This window comes from Mixophyes fleayi, chromosome 3, assembly GCF_038048845.1.
Source record: "Mixophyes fleayi isolate aMixFle1 chromosome 3, aMixFle1.hap1, whole genome shotgun sequence".
NCBI classification, from domain to species: Eukaryota; Metazoa; Chordata; class Amphibia; order Anura; family Limnodynastidae; genus Mixophyes; species Mixophyes fleayi.
The window spans coordinates 275,344,610-275,362,842 of record NC_134404.1 but is presented as its reverse complement, the minus strand read 5'-3'; the positions used below and the strand labels follow the sequence as shown (position 1 = coordinate 275,362,842).

At 38.9% G+C, this 18,233-nt stretch overlaps 1 protein-coding gene across 2 annotated transcripts in view; it reads right to left on the bottom strand.

Annotated features, from left to right (window-relative positions):
* Positions 1-17,109, bottom strand: part of C3H1orf198 (chromosome 3 C1orf198 homolog) — a 39,880-nt gene extending 22,771 nt beyond the window's left edge. Inside the window, exons 1-2 of one of the 2 annotated variants that reach the window (XM_075203642.1) lie at positions 16,551-17,109; positions 1,450-1,500 (exon numbers count right to left, since the gene is read on the bottom strand). In XM_075203642.1, the coding sequence (XP_075059743.1) occupies positions 1,450-1,500; positions 16,551-16,895 (396 nt within the window). In that variant the 5' untranslated portion in view covers positions 16,896-17,109. The remainder of the gene's footprint in view (positions 1-1,449; positions 1,501-16,550) is intronic. The other variant, XM_075203643.1, reaches the window with a different exon arrangement.
* Positions 17,110-18,233: the final 1,124 nt, after the last annotated feature.

Below are 18,233 nucleotides of genomic sequence, written 5' to 3'. Positions count from 1 at the left end.
GCAGTAGGTCACACAAGCTCACAGAGCTGAAGCCCTGAAAAATCGTCTGCCCTTGATAGCTACCAAATTCCAATTAGTCTCAGGAAGCAACATCAGCACAAGACCATTTCATGGATGGTGTTTTAATAGCTGAGCCGCCGCACACAAGCCTCAGATCACCAATGCCAAACGTCGACTGGAGTAGTGTAAAGACACCGCCAATAGACTCTGGAGCAGCAGAAATGCATTCTCTGGAGTGACAAATACCACTTCACCATCTAGCACTCTGACGGACTAATCTGGATTTGGCGGATTCCAGGAGAATAGTTCCTACCTAGATGTGTAGGACCAACTGTAAAATTTAGTGGAGGAGGAATAAAGATCTGACCCCAACCACATTGAACACCTTTGGGATGAATTGGAATGCCAACTACGAGCCAGGTCTTATCGCACAGCTTCAGTACCTGACCTCACTAATTCTCTTGTGGCTGAATGGATGTAAACCTCCGAAGCCCTGTTCCAAAATCTAGTGGACAACCTTCCCAGAAGAATGGAGGCTGTTACAGAAGCAAAAGGGGAGAGTAACTCCATATTAATGCCCATGGTTTTGGACTGAGATGTTCAACAACCTTTTATGGATGTGATGCTCGGGTGTCCACATACTTTTGGCTTTGTAGTGTATATGTAAACCTGAACACACAACTGCCACTTCTGTAACTGGGGCAAGCAACAAGTTTTGTTTCTGTTTTATCCATGCACTTGGCCATATCAATGATTAAATTGGACATACTTGCATTCTAACACTGGTGCTATTCAGGCCAGATAACTGATTTGGGTTGGATAATTGCCGGATGATATTTGGGCAATTTGCCAATATTGCCATCTATAACACTGTTTACATTAGCAGCATAAGAAAGAATCCATATTAATACAGTATTTAGGATATCTGACCTTGAATGTGCACTTGCTATGTAGCAGAGTGTAAGCTACTAGCACGCTAGGCATTTTAGTCCCAAAATAAATAAAATAAGTTTACAGACAGGTCTGGTGTGAACAGGGAAAAAATCCTCCTCTCTGCATATAGCCAAACACTTATCTGAAATGTATTTAGCTCTGACAGCAAAAATTTTAGGATTGAGGAAGAAGAATTCACTGAAGTACAATTGCAATATTTCATATGGCTATTCACAGAAAACAATGCTATTCACCAATGTTACATAACAAGCACACATACTTTACATTTTATCATAGGATGGGAACATTTATTGTGTTTGAGTGTTTTTTATGGATGAAAATGTAACCATTTAAGTAACTAGGCTCACACTATTTCTATCAAGGATTATCCATTGGCTTCTATGGAACATTTTTTAATATACATGACAAAGATTATATAGCCTATTTTTGCTTTGATACATCCACTAGTAAAAATGTAATCTCTATTCACCATGACCCAAAGACCCCATAACTTACTTTAGTTTCCCAGGAAAAAGGGGCAGAATGTTCATCTTGCCAGGTTATATCCTAGAAAATAAGATATGACAGGTCAGAATACAGCCATGCTGTACAAAGTAAGTCTAAGGGCTAGATTTACTAAACTACAGGTTTGAAGAAGTGGAGATGTTGCCTATAGCAACCAATCAGATTCTGATTGGTTGCTATAGGTAACATCTCCACTTCTTCAAACCCGCCATTTAGTAAATATACCCCTAAGTTAGAGAATGTGTTAAATCCAATGGTTAACCAGTGCAGAAGACATAGAAGTTCACAGTGTTAAAAGACTTTACATTTTTTTTATATTATGCAACTGAATGAATGCACATAAAAAATGGTGTAGTCATCAATGATGTGCTATTGTTTCTAAGCTTTGCAATATTAGATTGAATAAGTTACGTAACTTTACAGATTCATTTGACAAAACAAAGTAAAATGTTGCGGTCGCTGGGACATGCTGTACATACAGGAAGGATTATGCTATAACTGATTAACACAGCAAAACAATGTTAAGGAAGAAACTCAACCATAAGTACAACAGTCAAAATACCCTGTAGATTCCACTGGTGAATTATGATAGATTTAACATAAATTAGGTACAATAATATGGAAGCATACCAGAGGCAAGAATGGTACAATACTCCCTGGCATACTCACAGCCAACAACATTACCGGCCTTTTCTTAAATGGGTTTAAGATACTTGTTCAGAAGCTAATGTCGATGATGGTGGTTAAGAAATGTCAACTATGTGGACTTTAATTTAACTGTATTTTATTTTTTTTGCTTCATCTGAATTTATTTCAATGCATATACAAAGCACCAATGGCAGAACTACAGGGGTGCAGAGGGTGTAGCCGCTATGGGGCCCTCTTCCAAGTGGTGCATGAACAGTGGGGCATATGATAGACACACATCCTCAGAAGAGACTCCCGCTCTGCTCTTTTCACAGCACAGCAGAGGGCCCAGAAGACAAGAGCGGATTTGCTGGGCCACTACCCAAATTTTGAAATGGGGCCTGACAATGCAGTGTCCCGCTCTCCTCTGCTTCATTTCCACAGAGATTCTTCAGCTCCAAGCAGAGTATTACCAGCACTATTGCATTATAATAATATTCTAAAGCTGGCCACACACATGCTATTTTGTCAATCACCTGAGGTAAAATTTCAATAAAATTGCTTCTATGGACCACTGGCAATGGCAGAGTGACTAAAATCAGTTTGGATATTAAAAATTCCTGGCTTAAAATGGAGTTGGCAAGTGACTTTTTACAACTGGACAACCACACTAATTGGTCCCCATAGCAATGTAATGGAACACCTACTGGTGTCACGGTGAATATGATATTGCTGTAGAGGCTACACCCAGTACACCTACTATAGCCAGGCTGCACCTTTAGTAGGCCTCTTCCCCATTAAACGTATTATATTCCCAGATACATGGTTGCCCCTAAGTCTTGTGCACATAAGTGACTAGTATGGCTCCTAGTGACCAGTAAAAGAGCATGAGAGTACAGGTATACTGACTTATACATAAAAGGACAGAAGTGGTACAAAAACAGACACAATATCAAGGTGAAAAGGTCAGAGCAGACAGCTAAGAATGATGGTCAGCAAAAAGGCAACAGTAATCCAACAGACAACTGTATCAAGTTAGAAGGTAAAACCCCATACCAGACGTCTGAAAGATGCCAGGCTAGGATTTATATATGTGTTTGTATTAATTGGCATGCACTCCTCCGTCTATGTGCAAGTTTGTGGTTTGGTAGAATGTAGGTGGGATAAAGGAATTACGTGTGACATTTTACTGAAGTGCCTTTGACCACCCAAATAACTAAATCTTTGGAGAAAATAAAAACTAAAATGAAATCCATGGATATACATGTCCGTGCTTTTTTAGGAATGTGCAACAGCAGCCCAAATGGAGCAGAGTGAGAACATTTGTTTGCAGTGCACATAAACCTAAGAATAAGCCACCAAATATTCTTCAAATTAACAAAACAAAGTAATGGAAACCTGGATATTCCATTTGTGAGTTAAGAATTTTTTTTCAGTTGAAGGAGATTGCTTGGATCACTCCTGCACGTCGCATTTCATGCATATCTTCCAACATACTTTACTGCATTGTTTGTTTCCTTGAAGCCAACCATCTATGCATAACATTTTCACCCATACTTGTAACTATTTACATTCCCCTCTCTTCTCCTTCCCCCAAATTCCCTTTCTCCTTCTCTACTCTATTTATTCTCTATATCCATTTCATTTTATTATAATAATATTTGTATTTATTTTTTATTTTTACTTTTCCTATTTTAATTATATTCATATTCATTATTGATTCAATTATTTTAATTTTTAATCACAATTCTAAATGTGTATTTTTTATTTCAGCACTTTTTGTAGTCTCATTCCATGTCATATTATTGGTCTTTCAATCACACGTCTCCTATGGAGCTTAATATTTTATTATATTGACTAATATAAGTTTTTCCTCTAGCAATCTATTCTTGTGTCTCCTAACAACTCCATTCTTCCTCCTTGACAACAACCATACAAACTCGCAGTGTGGTGTGACACCATTAGAGACATCATGACAGACACCAGCCTACAGGACATGAAGGTACCGAGCACAGTGCTCCACCTTGACAAAAAGCCATTTACGAGATGTGTCAGATGAAGTCTGGGCTTGTTAAACTTAATTGCATAAATGAGGACTCAAAGCTGCAATTATTTTGTCAGTAGGGAGGATGGAAAGAATTTCAGACAAATCTTGGTGTTCATGCAAAAACTCGGTAGTTCCAGAGTACTGAGAGAGAACAGCACCAGCCAGAACTTTAGAGGCATCATCCTCCACAATGAAGGTTTGCAAAATATCACGGTGTCAGACGCAGTCCCCACACATTTACTAAGTGCCAGGGACGGACGCCTTCCTCTGTTGCGGCCCATCTCATCTTCCTGGTCACGGCTGGCGGGAGCATGCGCAGTAGGTGCGCGTCCTTGTTACTAGACTGGCTGTTCGGCAGTCAGCTGTTCTGCCGCCCTATTCACTGCCACCAATGAGAGAGCATTATTGTCTATTTAAGGGAGGCTCTGGCGTCATTCTGGTGCCAGAGTATCAAGGTCCCCTTATGCTCCAGCGTTCCTGTTTGCTCCCAAGCATTCTAACTGACTCCTCGGCTCCAGACTTGGCTTTCCCTGACCTCCCTTTTGGATCTCCTTCTGGCATTGATAGATTTCCTGGCTTGACCTCCGGCTTCCTGAATACGCTCATGTCTGACCCTGTTGTACCTTCTGCTCGCACAGCCTGACCTCGGATTGCTTGACCACGCTTATTCACCTATTACTTCACTGGTGGCTAACTACGTGTATTCTGCAGCTAACTCCCTTGCGGGGGTCCCTGGCGAAGACCAGAGGCCCGTTTAGACTCCGTGCCTCCTTGTTTAGCAGTGCAAATACCAGTAAGTAGGCCTCAGTTTTTTTCTAGCCGTGACACACGGTGACACCACACTGAGCTGAAATAAGCACTTTTTATTCGTTTATTGGAGGTCATTTCTGTTTCCCACTAAGGCTCTTTTAAGTCAAAGCAGTAATTTTTTTCAATTAGCTAAGAGAAATTCTTAATTACTCGGCCTGGATCCATGTGTAACCCTGAAATGGTAATTACATTTTCAAGAAATTGAAATTCAGTAATTTAAAAAATAAATTTCTCAAGTGTATCCTACATATATTTTTCCCTGATTCCAGTCACTAAACGGACATGGTTTCGATGGTCCTCTATGGAGAAGGAAAATATCAATATATCATCAATATAAATTTCTACAAATTTCGTTTTTAAATCTCGAAAAATGTCCAAAGCATTAGAGAAGAAATTGTATGACTAAATATTCATAATGTCTATTTCTGATTGTTTTCCATTCACGTATTATAATCATATATATTCATAACCGTTATATTCTAAAAACTACATTAGATTATTAAAATACTTTTGTGAAGATTTTAGCTAGATCCGTACTTGATTAATTAGACTGATTTTGTGCAGTAAGGTAAGGTAATTTATTCTTAAGCTTAATTTTATTCATATATCTGTAATAAATACAAATGACTTCCATCATTTTTTTCCCAACAAAAAGACACAAATACATAGATCAATCAGCAGTAACTATCGTATAGTATATATTCACCAGATCAGGGTTATAACCAGGACTAGAAAATGATGCTGTGACTCTATATTATTTCGCAAATAATTACAAAGTAATTCACTGTGAGTCATTTTATGATTGATACAGAATCTCTACATTCAATTATACTGTAACTCGTAACTTGTATACTACAAGTTAACCCGTGCATGATACTCATGCATTCTAGTCAAATCAAGCTACTTAAGGTGTTAAAAAGGTTCTTGTCATGCATTTGGGCCATAGCCCAGGCCTCCTCAGGGGAAGAGCGTTACTTCCCGACGCAAGCGCCCTTTTTTAACGTGGTTTTGTCCACATGTCACCACCTCATCATTCTTCTCCATCACCTCATCCTTCATTTTCATCGCCACATCTATCCAGATGTCTATCCAGACACAGGGATCTCTCTCAGCGGTCCTGAGTATCACACTCCTCTCGCTCTGTCACCCCCGGCAACCACCAACCACTGTCACCCCTGGCAACCACCAACCACTCCCAGCTGTCACCCCCGGCAACCACCAACCACTCCCAACTGTCACTTCTACTTCAAGAAATATATATATATTTTTTTAAAATCTTTATAAACACTTTTAACAATTAACAAATTAAATTAACAAATTAAAAACATCTTAGTATACCAAATTTCAGCCCTTTCTGAATTTCTTTTTCCACACACACTAAGGGGCATATTCAATTCCGATCCGGGGTAACGCGCGTTACCGCGGAAAATGCGCACTACTGCCGGTAATACGGTATCGCAATAACGCAGATTTTTGTACGCAGCCCTATGGGCTGCGAACGAAAATCCACGTTATTGCAGTACCGCGGATTAGGTTTGCGGTCATTCCGGCGCGATCCCGCGAATCGGGATCGGAATTGAATATGCCCCTAAGAATTTAGTAGGTCAGTGTATAACTCCGCCCAGCAGGTGGAGCTGCAGCTTGTTTTTTTTTTTCCACACACAGACAGACTAACACACGCCACTAGCCATTTATATTATAGATAATTCACATTTCCTTGAACATGAATTCTTATCTTTAATTTTAATGTGACTGTTTTTTACTGATTCACCAGGGTTTTATAGAATTGCACAGAAATATTTTTGAATCATTTACTAATAGAGAATTGAAGTGTTAATTATTAAACCAGTGAGCACTCTACGAATTTACACCCTTTATCTATTTGGTGTATTGCAAATGTTATTGGGTGTTAGGAGAAGCCAGCAACTCAGCACACTCCTTAGTATAGAAACAAGCTAATTTATGAATTTGGGTATTTTATCCAGTGTGGTTGGATCTTCCCTTACCAGGTGGACGGTATAAATGTAAAGTACTGGGCAGCACGGTGGCTTAGTGCTTAGCACTTTTGCCTTACAGCACTGGGGTCATGAGTTCAATTCCCAACCATGGCCTTATCTGTGTGGAGTTTGTATGCTATCCCCGTGTTTGCGTGGGTTTCCTCCGGGTGCTTCGGTTTCCTCCCACACTCCGAAAACATACTGGTAAGTTAATTGGCTGCTAACAAATTGACCCTAGTCTGTGTGTGTATGTGTGTGTCTGTGTGTGTGTTAGGGAATTTAGACTGTAAGCCTCAATGGGGCAGGGACTGATATGAGTGAATTATCTGTACAGCGCTGCGGAATTAGTGGCGCTATATAAATAAATGATGATGATGATTGCTCTCTGGCAGCAAATCATCATCGCTGTGATTCGTCAGCGCTACTGAAAACAGCGTACCACATACATCATGCAAATACATACAAGAGCAAGAGAAAAAACAGCTGCATCAGTATGAGGCATGAAAAATAGCAATTACATCAGAAAACAGAGCAGAAAGTAAAGAAACCTTTTCATGAGGACTGGAGACAAGAGTCAGTTTTAAGGGAACACTTAAAAGATTGGAGGTTGGGAGTCTGGACTTGGCGGACCAAGCAAAAATTAGCAAATTAAGATCTGTTATGAACACCATAAGGCTTGTAGTTGAACTACCCTCTGCACATTCCACAAGGTAAAATAATTTGCAAGGCACATTGCCTCTAGCTAAATCACCGCCAATGTATGTGATACGCATTAACATTATGTTCTGATGTTCTTATTCAACACATGCAATGCCATTTGTTCAATTGCAACTTCAATTTATGGTTGAAGAACTGGTAGTCATTTTTTTTTTTGTCAGGAACAGATTATATCATGGTTTACTGGGATTTAGTTACCGAAGCCAAGGTCTATATTTATACAAGATTCTATTTCTAACGACCATACTTGTCATTTACTGGGGATTAATTCTAGTGAATGAATCCATGCTCAATTATTTCCTCTGCTAGTTTTCTTCACAGGAGATAGATTGAGAATTCATTAAAAAAAATGGAAACAAGACGTCCTGCTGTGGATCGCTGATACAGTCCGTTAATGCTTGCTACTGACAAAATGGATTTAGAATGTAATTATTAACAAACATTATGTAGATCTCCCACCTGTGGTTAGCAACAATTTTTTATTAGAAGAGATAACTGTTATTTTAGGGACTGAAGGTGACCATCAGCTGATGAACTAAATTAAAAAATCCCAGACGTACATACCTACACTTAACTGACAGAACCTACGGATTTCTAGATCTGGAATTTCTTCAATTCCCAAATATTAATCGCTGTCACCACACAGAGCAGTCATTTGTCGAGGGCACAACACCTTACACATTTTATAAAAATGTATTTATTTATTTACAATGTCATTATTTACATCATATGTGAAATATTGAAAATGGGTCAGTGTGCTTTTAACTCAAATTATTTCAAGGCTATCTTGACTGGATATAGAGGCTGAGAAAGCATATTTAAATATACACACACATAAATATATGTTTATACTCTCATCATTTTGGACAGAAAATTTGGATACCCATAAACATCTTGCAGTTTATAGTTAACAGTGTTGATTTTATTTTGGGTACTAAGAGCAATAAAGCCATTCTAGGATTTAATACACCTAGCTATGCTAAGTTAAGTGCTTAAGAAACCTGGGGTACTCTTAGGCCTCACTGAGGGCAGATGCCAGGCCTCTGTGTGCTCTGCTGCCACCCAGAACGAAGGGTAGTGTGTGAGATAACATAATGAGCATTATACTTTTTTCACCTTGACTTTCTGCATGTACCTACACCATGATCATCACCAGTTAAAATACAAGGTGCCTTATATACAAGATAATAATAATAATAATAATAATAATAATAATAATAATAATAATAATAATAATAATAAATAATGCACATGGTACATTAATAATAATAATAATAATAATGATGATAATAATAATAATGATAATAATAAATAATGCACATGGTACATTAATAATAATAATAATAATGATAATAATAATAATGCACATGGTACATTAATAATAATAATAATAATGATAATAATAATAATAATAATAATAATAATAATAATAATGCACATGGTACATTAATAATAATTTTTATATAAGCCAACTTTTATTTTAGATGAAGTTGCCCTTTAACGCCAACCACTGGACAGAAATCAAATAAGACATAAAAATGGTTTGTTTTTCTTAACTTAAGAAAATCTATTCATTCTTCAAGCTGCTTACAAACAGAAGAAGAACTGGAGAGGCCTTGAACAACATGTAGCCAATCAGAGCATTAAAATGTTAACAGCAGCACAGATTATGTCAGCTCAGAGAAGTTCTGTGTATTCAAACGTAAGAGAGTTTGAAATAGGAGAGTCTAGAGCAACAGAAAGCAGAATGAAGTATAAATATTACCAATAGCACATAGAAGGAAGATGAGGCTAGTGAGTGAGCACTGTTGTGTCAAACTATCCTCTAAACAAAACAGTTGTATTTACTGTAACCAGTAACTCTTGTTTCTCTTTTATTGAAAAACTGTAACAATTTTTGTCTCACCTTAAAATGCCTGCTGATAGCTATCTTTCATTAAATGATTTGTTTAAACTTATTACTGATATTAAGGGTAATGTGTGGCCCTTTGGAAGGCTAGAGGGCCACACCTGCGACCCTTGAGGTGTATTAAGTTGCCTATCACTGTTCTAGATGTTTTGTTTTTGATATTCCTTTTACCTTACTTAGGATCCATAAATTACATACTATATGGGTAGTATTATAATCATTACTAGAAATATAGGTATCTTTGTAATATGATCCATAAGTTATATAGTGGCTAGATGTTCTAAAAGGCTCTTCAAATTACCAGGGCACATTGACCTTGGACAACAATCCACCCCTCAAATGCTGCTAACAGTAAGTCACATTGCTTTCTGAAAATTAACAATGTTTTCAGGGAAATCCAAATATAAACCACAAAACAACATAAAGCCCCATTATTAAAAAAAAAACAACATATTAATCCAGAATGTTTGATGTAGAGATGAACGGGCTCGGATTCCGCTAATCCGAGCCCACCCGAACAGTGCGAATCCGAACGGGATCCGAGCACTGTTCGGATATTTCCGGCGGGCAAAAAAATTGAAAACGAGGCTCTGTGGTCCAAGTCTCGCGTCAAATCTCGCGAGCGGTGGGAGGGAGGGCCCAGACCAATTCCATCTTGTACCTCTTTTTTTGGCATTATGTGCTCAAGCTACCTCGGTGCAACCTTTTGGCCTAAAAACAATATTGTGAGGTGTTCAGAATAGACTGGAAATTAGTGGAAATGATTGTTATTGAATGTTATTGAGGTTAATAATAGCGTAGGAATGAAAACAAAAAACCACAAAACTGGTTTTTAGCAATTTTTATGTTTTTTTTCAAAATAAATCAGAATCCAAAACCTTAAATCCGAACCAAAACCTTTCGTCTGGTGTTTTGCGAAACAAATCCGAACCCAAAACCTCAAGCAAATCCGAATCCAAAACACAAAACACGAGACACCAAAAGTGGCCGGTGCACATCCCTAGTTTGATGCCTTAAAAAGACTATTTTAACAATTTTCTAAAAAACACAACAACTGGATTAAATGCTAAAATTGTAACATGACAGGTTTTGTTCACAAACACAGCATTACAAACATCAGAAATATCTATAGTCAGAAATAATTTCAATCGTTGTAAATTTAGTATTAGTTACACCAAATTTAATAGAACTGCTAGAAGTGCTTAGATCTATTTACGTAAAAAGACAAATGACCCCAAAAAGTTACACATTCACATCTGAAGCATTTATGTACATATAATAGCTGTGCACTATTACTATTACTACGCTAATTTCAACGCAGATGTTTGCTCGCGGCTCCATCAGTCTCACTGATAAACAGTCCAAATCCTGGCACAGTGTCTAAACGCTGCAATGCCAAACCATCTCACTGCTCCATACTGTAGCCTGCATAGTGCAGTTCAGTTGCAAAGGGAGACAGAAAGCAGTCACTAACATTCTGTCTTCAGTTCTGTCTCAGAGTGATGCAAACTGGAGAAGCATAGCGTTCCTATTCATTTTTATTAAATGTGTAATTAAAGCACTGGGAAGTGATGTATTTGTTATTTCAGTATAGATCCAAATGGTCATGGATGGCAATGACTGAGATTATTCTGGGTTCTATTGTATGCAGTATGGTGGCTTAGTGGTTAGCACTTCTGCGTCACAGCACTAGGGTCATGAGTTTGATTCCCGACCATTACCTTATCTGTGTGGAGTTTGTATGTTCTCCCCATGTTTGCTTGGGTTTCCTCCGGGTGCTCCGGTTTCCTCCCACATTCCAAAAACATACTAGTAGGTTAATTGGCTGCTATCAAAAAATGACCCTAGTGTGTGTGTGTGTGTTAGGGAATTTAGACTGTAATCTCCAATGTGGCAGGGACTGATGTGGGTGAGTTCTCTGTACAGCGCTGCAGAATTAGTGGCGCTATATAAATAAATGATGATGATGATGATACTTGCCTCTCTAGACACAATAGCCCACAGACAATAACAGCCACCATTTGCAGGTGAGATTGTGTGATGTGCAGTAGCAGCGGTGTAAGGGATGCTAAGAGAGGTACACCAGCACTAAAAGCACTTTTCTGAACCCAAAACCAGCACTGCGTGAGGCCAGTAACATGGACAAACAGAGGTGATAGGTACATCTCTAACTCATGATGCCAGTTTAGTGAAATAATTTAAGTGACTTAAAGTTTAAGGGACTTTAATTAAAATATAAAGGACAATTAAATTTAAAAAATGCCTACAAATAATTTACTTATGTTTCACTTGAGCCCTGATAAAAACAGAGCTCCACATCAATGATGCTCAGAACTTACAGCAGGAGAGTGTTATATAATGGCTTCCGTCACAATGTAATAACATTAAAAAGTCCCAGAGCTAATGGTTACTTGCTGTGATTTTCGGAAATCATTACATCGGCTGAGTGACATGGCTGCATGACGCAGTCAGGGGGCAATCTGTGCTCATCATAACTTGATCATTATGATAGGCAAAGGAATAAGGCCCCAGAGAAGGCAACCTCAGAATTACAAAATAGAATTGTCCTCTTTCTCAACCAGTATATCCCAAATATACACTTTCCAAAGTTTATATTAATTTGGCAACTTAATACCAAGTTGTACATTAATATAGGGGCTTCATATTAACATATGAGTGTACAAAATTTGAAGTAATTGATAAGAAATATAAGGGAGAGTATTTTATTAATAATGTGGTATTTTCCTCTTGCAGAACATGGAATTGTGGAAGCTTTGCTTCTACTTTGACATGTTACTGCCCAATAGTGGATTTATTTGCTGATAACATTATATTCTCAAATTTAACTTCAGACATGCCCACTTTCAGATCAATTTTTCCAAATTGACAGTAAGGTCAAAGCTATGTTACCAATGCTGTTTGTGTTCTGTCTACACATTTGGTTGATGTCTCCATAAAAGGACGAATGAATATAACAGTACAATCTGTTTATCTACACCCTGTCCTTGCTGTCTTGGCTGTGCAGAGCTTGAGAAACCCTGCTTGCCATGGCCCCATTTTTGACTGCACACTTGCACAATTTATAGTATAAATGACTTCAAATCAGGTAGCAGAAGAACTGAGATTCTGCTTTAGTAATACAGGGCTATTCAAAAAGAATGAACCAATTTCATTATGCAATATTTTATTAAGGAAAAGTAAAACAAAACTCCAGCCAAGTCACAAATATTCTACTCATAATAAAGTTTTATTTCCTGTATTACAAGCGTTCAATGTGATTTCAGTTCTCAAGCATCATCAAGGTCGTCATGAAATAACTTAGAAACCTCCTCTTTCAAATTGTCAGTGACTTATTTCATGACGATGCTTGAGAACTGAAATCACATTGAACACTTGTAATACAGGAAATAAAACTTGATTATGAGTAGAATATTTGTGACTTGGCTGGAGTTTTGTTTTACTTTTCCTTAATAAAATATTGCATAATGAAATTGGTTCATTCTTTTTGAATAGCCCTGTATAATAGCAGCCAGGCCACACATTATTAGCTGCTGCTTTAACACCACAACTTTTTACAGCAGCAACACCATTATAATGTTCTGTTTGTGCCACAGAACAACCTTCTTTGAGCTCCAGCAAACATCATCTATTGGTGAATATTTCTGGTTTATTATCCTATTGTAGTTTCACATTTTCTCTGCGCAACTGTGTTAAAGGATGTGATCCCTGCAATCTTCTCCATCTCTCAAAGTCACTGCTTCTGCTCTGTGGGAAATACTTGTCCTAGATATAGGGAAATATCTATCCGCATATGACTTACGAGTCCTAATGATGACCACACTTGATGCCCTATTGGCATAGTGCCCCAATATTGCCATGTATGAGGAGTTAGTATGAGTGTGATGACAAAGAATGATCAGAATGAATTCAGTCAGTAGGACTGTAGGAAGGACAAGCATTAGGAGATATAGTTGGAGCAAAAAGTGTCGACTGCATTTTAAATATTTTTTTGTATAAACTGTAAGCAAGAGATACAGGTATCTGGTTATAAACATGGGGCATATTCAATTAGGTCCGGAGATTGTGGTTACGCTTGGGAACGGCTGGTGAAGGTACTACGCCAGGGGCAAATGCAGGATTTGTAGAGGGGGGTTTCCACACTATGCTGCCAGTGGGCATGACATGCATGCATGGGGGCGTGGCTATAATATTAGACAGTGCTTGGCAGTTCTCCAACTCTTCCTATTCCCATATTATACATGGGCAATGCTGCGTGCACTACTGTTAGGTGCACGCAGCTCTCCCTTTTCAAGCAGAGCTGTGCGAAGCGGGGGCAGAGTCCAGCCACCTCAATTATACAGTGCTCCAGGCATGGAGGGAGGTTTCCAGGCACTAGAAAACCCCCCCCCCTCAGTTTGCCTATGTACACGGTACTGCAACAATGTTGATTCCCATCCCCCATAGGATTGCAAAGAGAAATCTGCGTTGTTGTCAGGGGCAGGCTGGGCGGGGGAACAGGGGGGCATCTGCCCCCCCGGGCCAGTCCCATAGTGGGCTACCTTGGGCTGGGTCACTGGGCCGCATGCAGTTGTTTTCCTTTAAAATGTTCCTAATAGGTTGCTGAGTTTAATCTTGCCCACTGGGCTAAAAGAAAATTGCCTTCCCTTGGTTGTTGTGGTACCGTATTACCTTATGTAATGTGCAGCTGCTGCGCAACTGCGATCTCCGCACCTAACTGCATATGCCCCTATATATCAGAAAAAGTGAATTCATGGTGTATTTGAAACTGACAACAGAAGGCAGTACATTGTATAAACAAGAGAATAAACAACTGTGACAAAAACCACAATGTATCGGTGTAACAAATCTGACTAATCATGAGTGATTTATTCATTACATAGTCTGGGATCTCTGGACTTGGAATGAAACATTTAGGCTAAATACATTCACTGTAAAGTACAAGGTTACTAGGATCTTCATCACTAGAAGACCAGACATCATGGGGGATGGCTCACTGGGTAACGTTAAAACTTTTGTACCAAAAACTTCAGTGCTCACCAAATCTAAGCCTGTCGGCTTGGTATGACACCAAGATTCTTGATAATATTAATAGACCATTATACAACATCTTTTTTTAGTATCATCTGGTCTGTAAGGATGTAGTTATAAGATATGTTTCAGAATTAGCGTCAAATTTTGTTGCAGGAATCGGTGGCTGAATTGGATGTCAGGAGCACAGGACAGGCAGCCAGATCTCTTCCACCTTCACCTGAGCTGGTTAGTACCATCTATACTTCTACTAATCTAGAACACTTCACATGATGCTGATAAAGACATGGGGGTAAATGTATCAAGCTGAGAGTTTTCCGGCGGGTTTAAAAAGTGGAGATGATGCCAATAGCAACCAATCAGATTCTAGCTGTCATTTTGTAGAATGTACTAAATAAATGATAGCTAGAATCTGATTGGTTTTTCAATTACGCCGGAAAACTCTCAGCTTGATACATTTACCTCATGGTGTTGTTTACAGTTGACACTGCCCTAGGCATTGCGAATGAACAAGTCCTAATTAGTGATTGTGCGCCCTGCAAGCACCCACCCCTCTGTTAAACAGTCTCCTTCATTATTTTCACTGGAAAAAATATTAAGGGCCAAATAACAAATAAATGAATGCACTTAAAAAAAATTCTACATTGTCTCATGGATAGTGCAGCTCTAAGTATATGCCTAGCTTCTCTATATGTTGAAAACAGTCCTGAATGACAAAATGGGTCTTATAACCCCCAAACAAGAAAATGTCCAGGCTGTACTAGGAGAATATCACCTGACCCTTTCCTTAGTTTACTTAATATGTAATACATACAATAATACTTATTTATTAACTCCGTACATACTGCTGGCCTGGTTCTCACTTCCCTGAGGGAGGAGAAATATATATTTTTTGTAAAGTTTAAGTGTTCACTTTATTGCATACAATTTGTATGTTAGAAACCAGAGCATAAAGATACATTATTCTGTGAACCACTTTCTATTGATATAATCAATAATCCTAATCAGATTTTAGCATACAATGACAATGTGAGAATGCAATCTCAATACCAGTTTTAATTTAGACTAAATAGAAAAACACAGAAATGATTTATTTGCAATTAAAAAGGAAAAAAAAGGGATAACAAGATCACATGGCTACCACCCATTCCTTGCTTTATTATCAGTGCTGCAGAATACGTTTGCTGCCTATAAATAATTAAAACGATTACAGTAACGTGGTTGAAAAACAAGGTTTGTATTATTAACATGACCGTGGAGACAACCGCCAGCCCTTCTCCTACCATATGACATTCCTCAGTCCCTCGCCACTTATGTGACATCAGGTTCTGTTCCAGCAGATAGGTCCCAGCCTTGTATCACTGCCAGGGTCTACAGCATGTGAAATGTGTCACATTCAGTCATACCACAGAGAAGGTAAAACAAATGTCATTAGATTAGAGACACCTATCATGCTGCTATGCTAAATCAGGTGAGATTAAAAGGTGTAATTTTAAGTTTGAGCTTTTATACACACTGGTATCTCCACACTGAATATACATGCAAACATATTTATAACTATAACTGCTTACAATTACATGAACACTACAATAGACAGGTCGTTTAACAGGAGACTTGACAGCATAACTTGCCACTTGCATTGGCAACCTCCAAGAGCTTGCAGATACGTCCCCATGTGCAATGAAATATTCATTTTTTTTTCCACAATGAGCTGCAAGAATTATGTTTGAAATAAGTATTTCATGTTTATAGGTAGGTATATTGTAGATCATCAGGTCAGTGTCTAGAATATTTATTTTTAAATTATATTGTTCATTTTCTCCTATCCAAGAGACTGTTAACATTAAGTTAGGTGATTTCATGACACATGTTCCTGCATTGTGCACCATGATAACCATTGTGTCTGATGTGCCCACGTCCCCAGCACAGCACATACCTCCTCCCGGAAGTGCACCACCTTCTGGCCAGTCTGTGTCTTCAGCACCGGGTAGCAGGACACCGGCTGGGGCTCACTAGGTCCCCTGTGTAGGGCATATCGCTTTTGAAGCTCCGGGTCCACAAAACTCTTATCTATGGCTTCATCCTGCTCTTTGGGCTGCATCTTCTCCCACTGGGCACCATAGCGCTCCCGGATCCGCTCCTTATCCTGCATGATCTTTTTGGCCATGGAGTTGAGGGAAGAGAAATAAGCAAAACGATTCCTCTCTCTCTCGTCCAGGGGTCGGTTGACACCAGACGTAGCGGTGCGAGCTGCGGCAATTGCTGCCGCCATAGAAGCCATCTCTTCTGCTGTAAAGATGATCCTTTGTGTGCGATCTGAGGTCCCTAATGAGCGTGTCCCTGACAGCCTCAAGCTACACTGGCACAGAGCGACACGAAGGAACCAGCCTTCCACATTCCTCCTCCCTTCCAGTCCTCACCCTCCTCTTCACCAGCTTCTGTACATTCTGGAAGTACAGCCACTTCCTTTCTGCTTCTTTCTAGCCCCCTCCTTCCTCCAAGCACATGCCTCTAATATCTCCTTTTATGTAACTCCCTATCTGTTAGAGACACACCTCTTATCCATCCTTCTATTACTGTATGCTATATCCTGCATGATCCGCCTCTCTCTGTAATACACACTTTTTCCTTTATATTTTCCCCCACACACAGTCTTCACCATTTATATGGGATGGAAACAAAATTAAAAAACACAACAAAATATGCACTTGTTTCCTCTTTTACATTGCTCGTTTCTTTATTAATTCTAGTCAAGTGGATCTATATCAACAGCAGTAGATAGGTGACCTGGCATAGCCTCTATTATTCTACACAAATAAAATGTAGCTATAAACAGCAGATTGAGAACCAAAACATTCTGCTGTCAACAACATCTGTTGTTTTAAGGACTTTCACAGGATTTACCTGCCTGTAATATAAACAGGAAATGTATTTTCAGAAATAGTCCAAATATGTTTTATTAAATACGTTCTGTATTTGACAACTGTTATCTGCAAATATTTGTATTAATATCACTAATGTCTTACGGTTGAAAAACAGCTTCTCATCAGCACTAAGGAAAACTTTCACAGAACATTGTAAATCATAGTCAAACAGATACTCTGTTGTACAGGAAAGAGAGGGATATGAGTTCAGATTATTACTGTAGTATAGTTTCAAATTAAATTGATACCTGTCAGTTTAAATCTCTTACTCACAAGTTATGTGTTGCAAAAATAAAAAATGAGTATATGACTATTTTAATCCAGATTGCATCAGAAACCTTGGTAATGAGTTAGGGTGTATGAAGAAAAAATGTGTGAACTCTTAAAATTTGTCCTGTCTAGAGCATACTTACCAACTTTATTAAGTTGTCTTCCGGGAGCCTGCCGGGGGAGGTGGGCGTGAGGGGGGTGGGGCGCCAAAAATCTCGTCATTTTGGACCCGTCCCCTGTGACGTCGTGACGCTAAATGCCACGATTCACGGAGAATCGCGGCATTTTGGACCAAATTCTGCCCACTTCCTAGTGAAATTTGAGAGATTGCCACACTCTGCTGGGAGACCATGAGACTCTCCCAAAATGCGGGAGTCTCCATGACATTCCGGGAGAGTTGGCAAGTATGGTCTAGAGCCAACTAG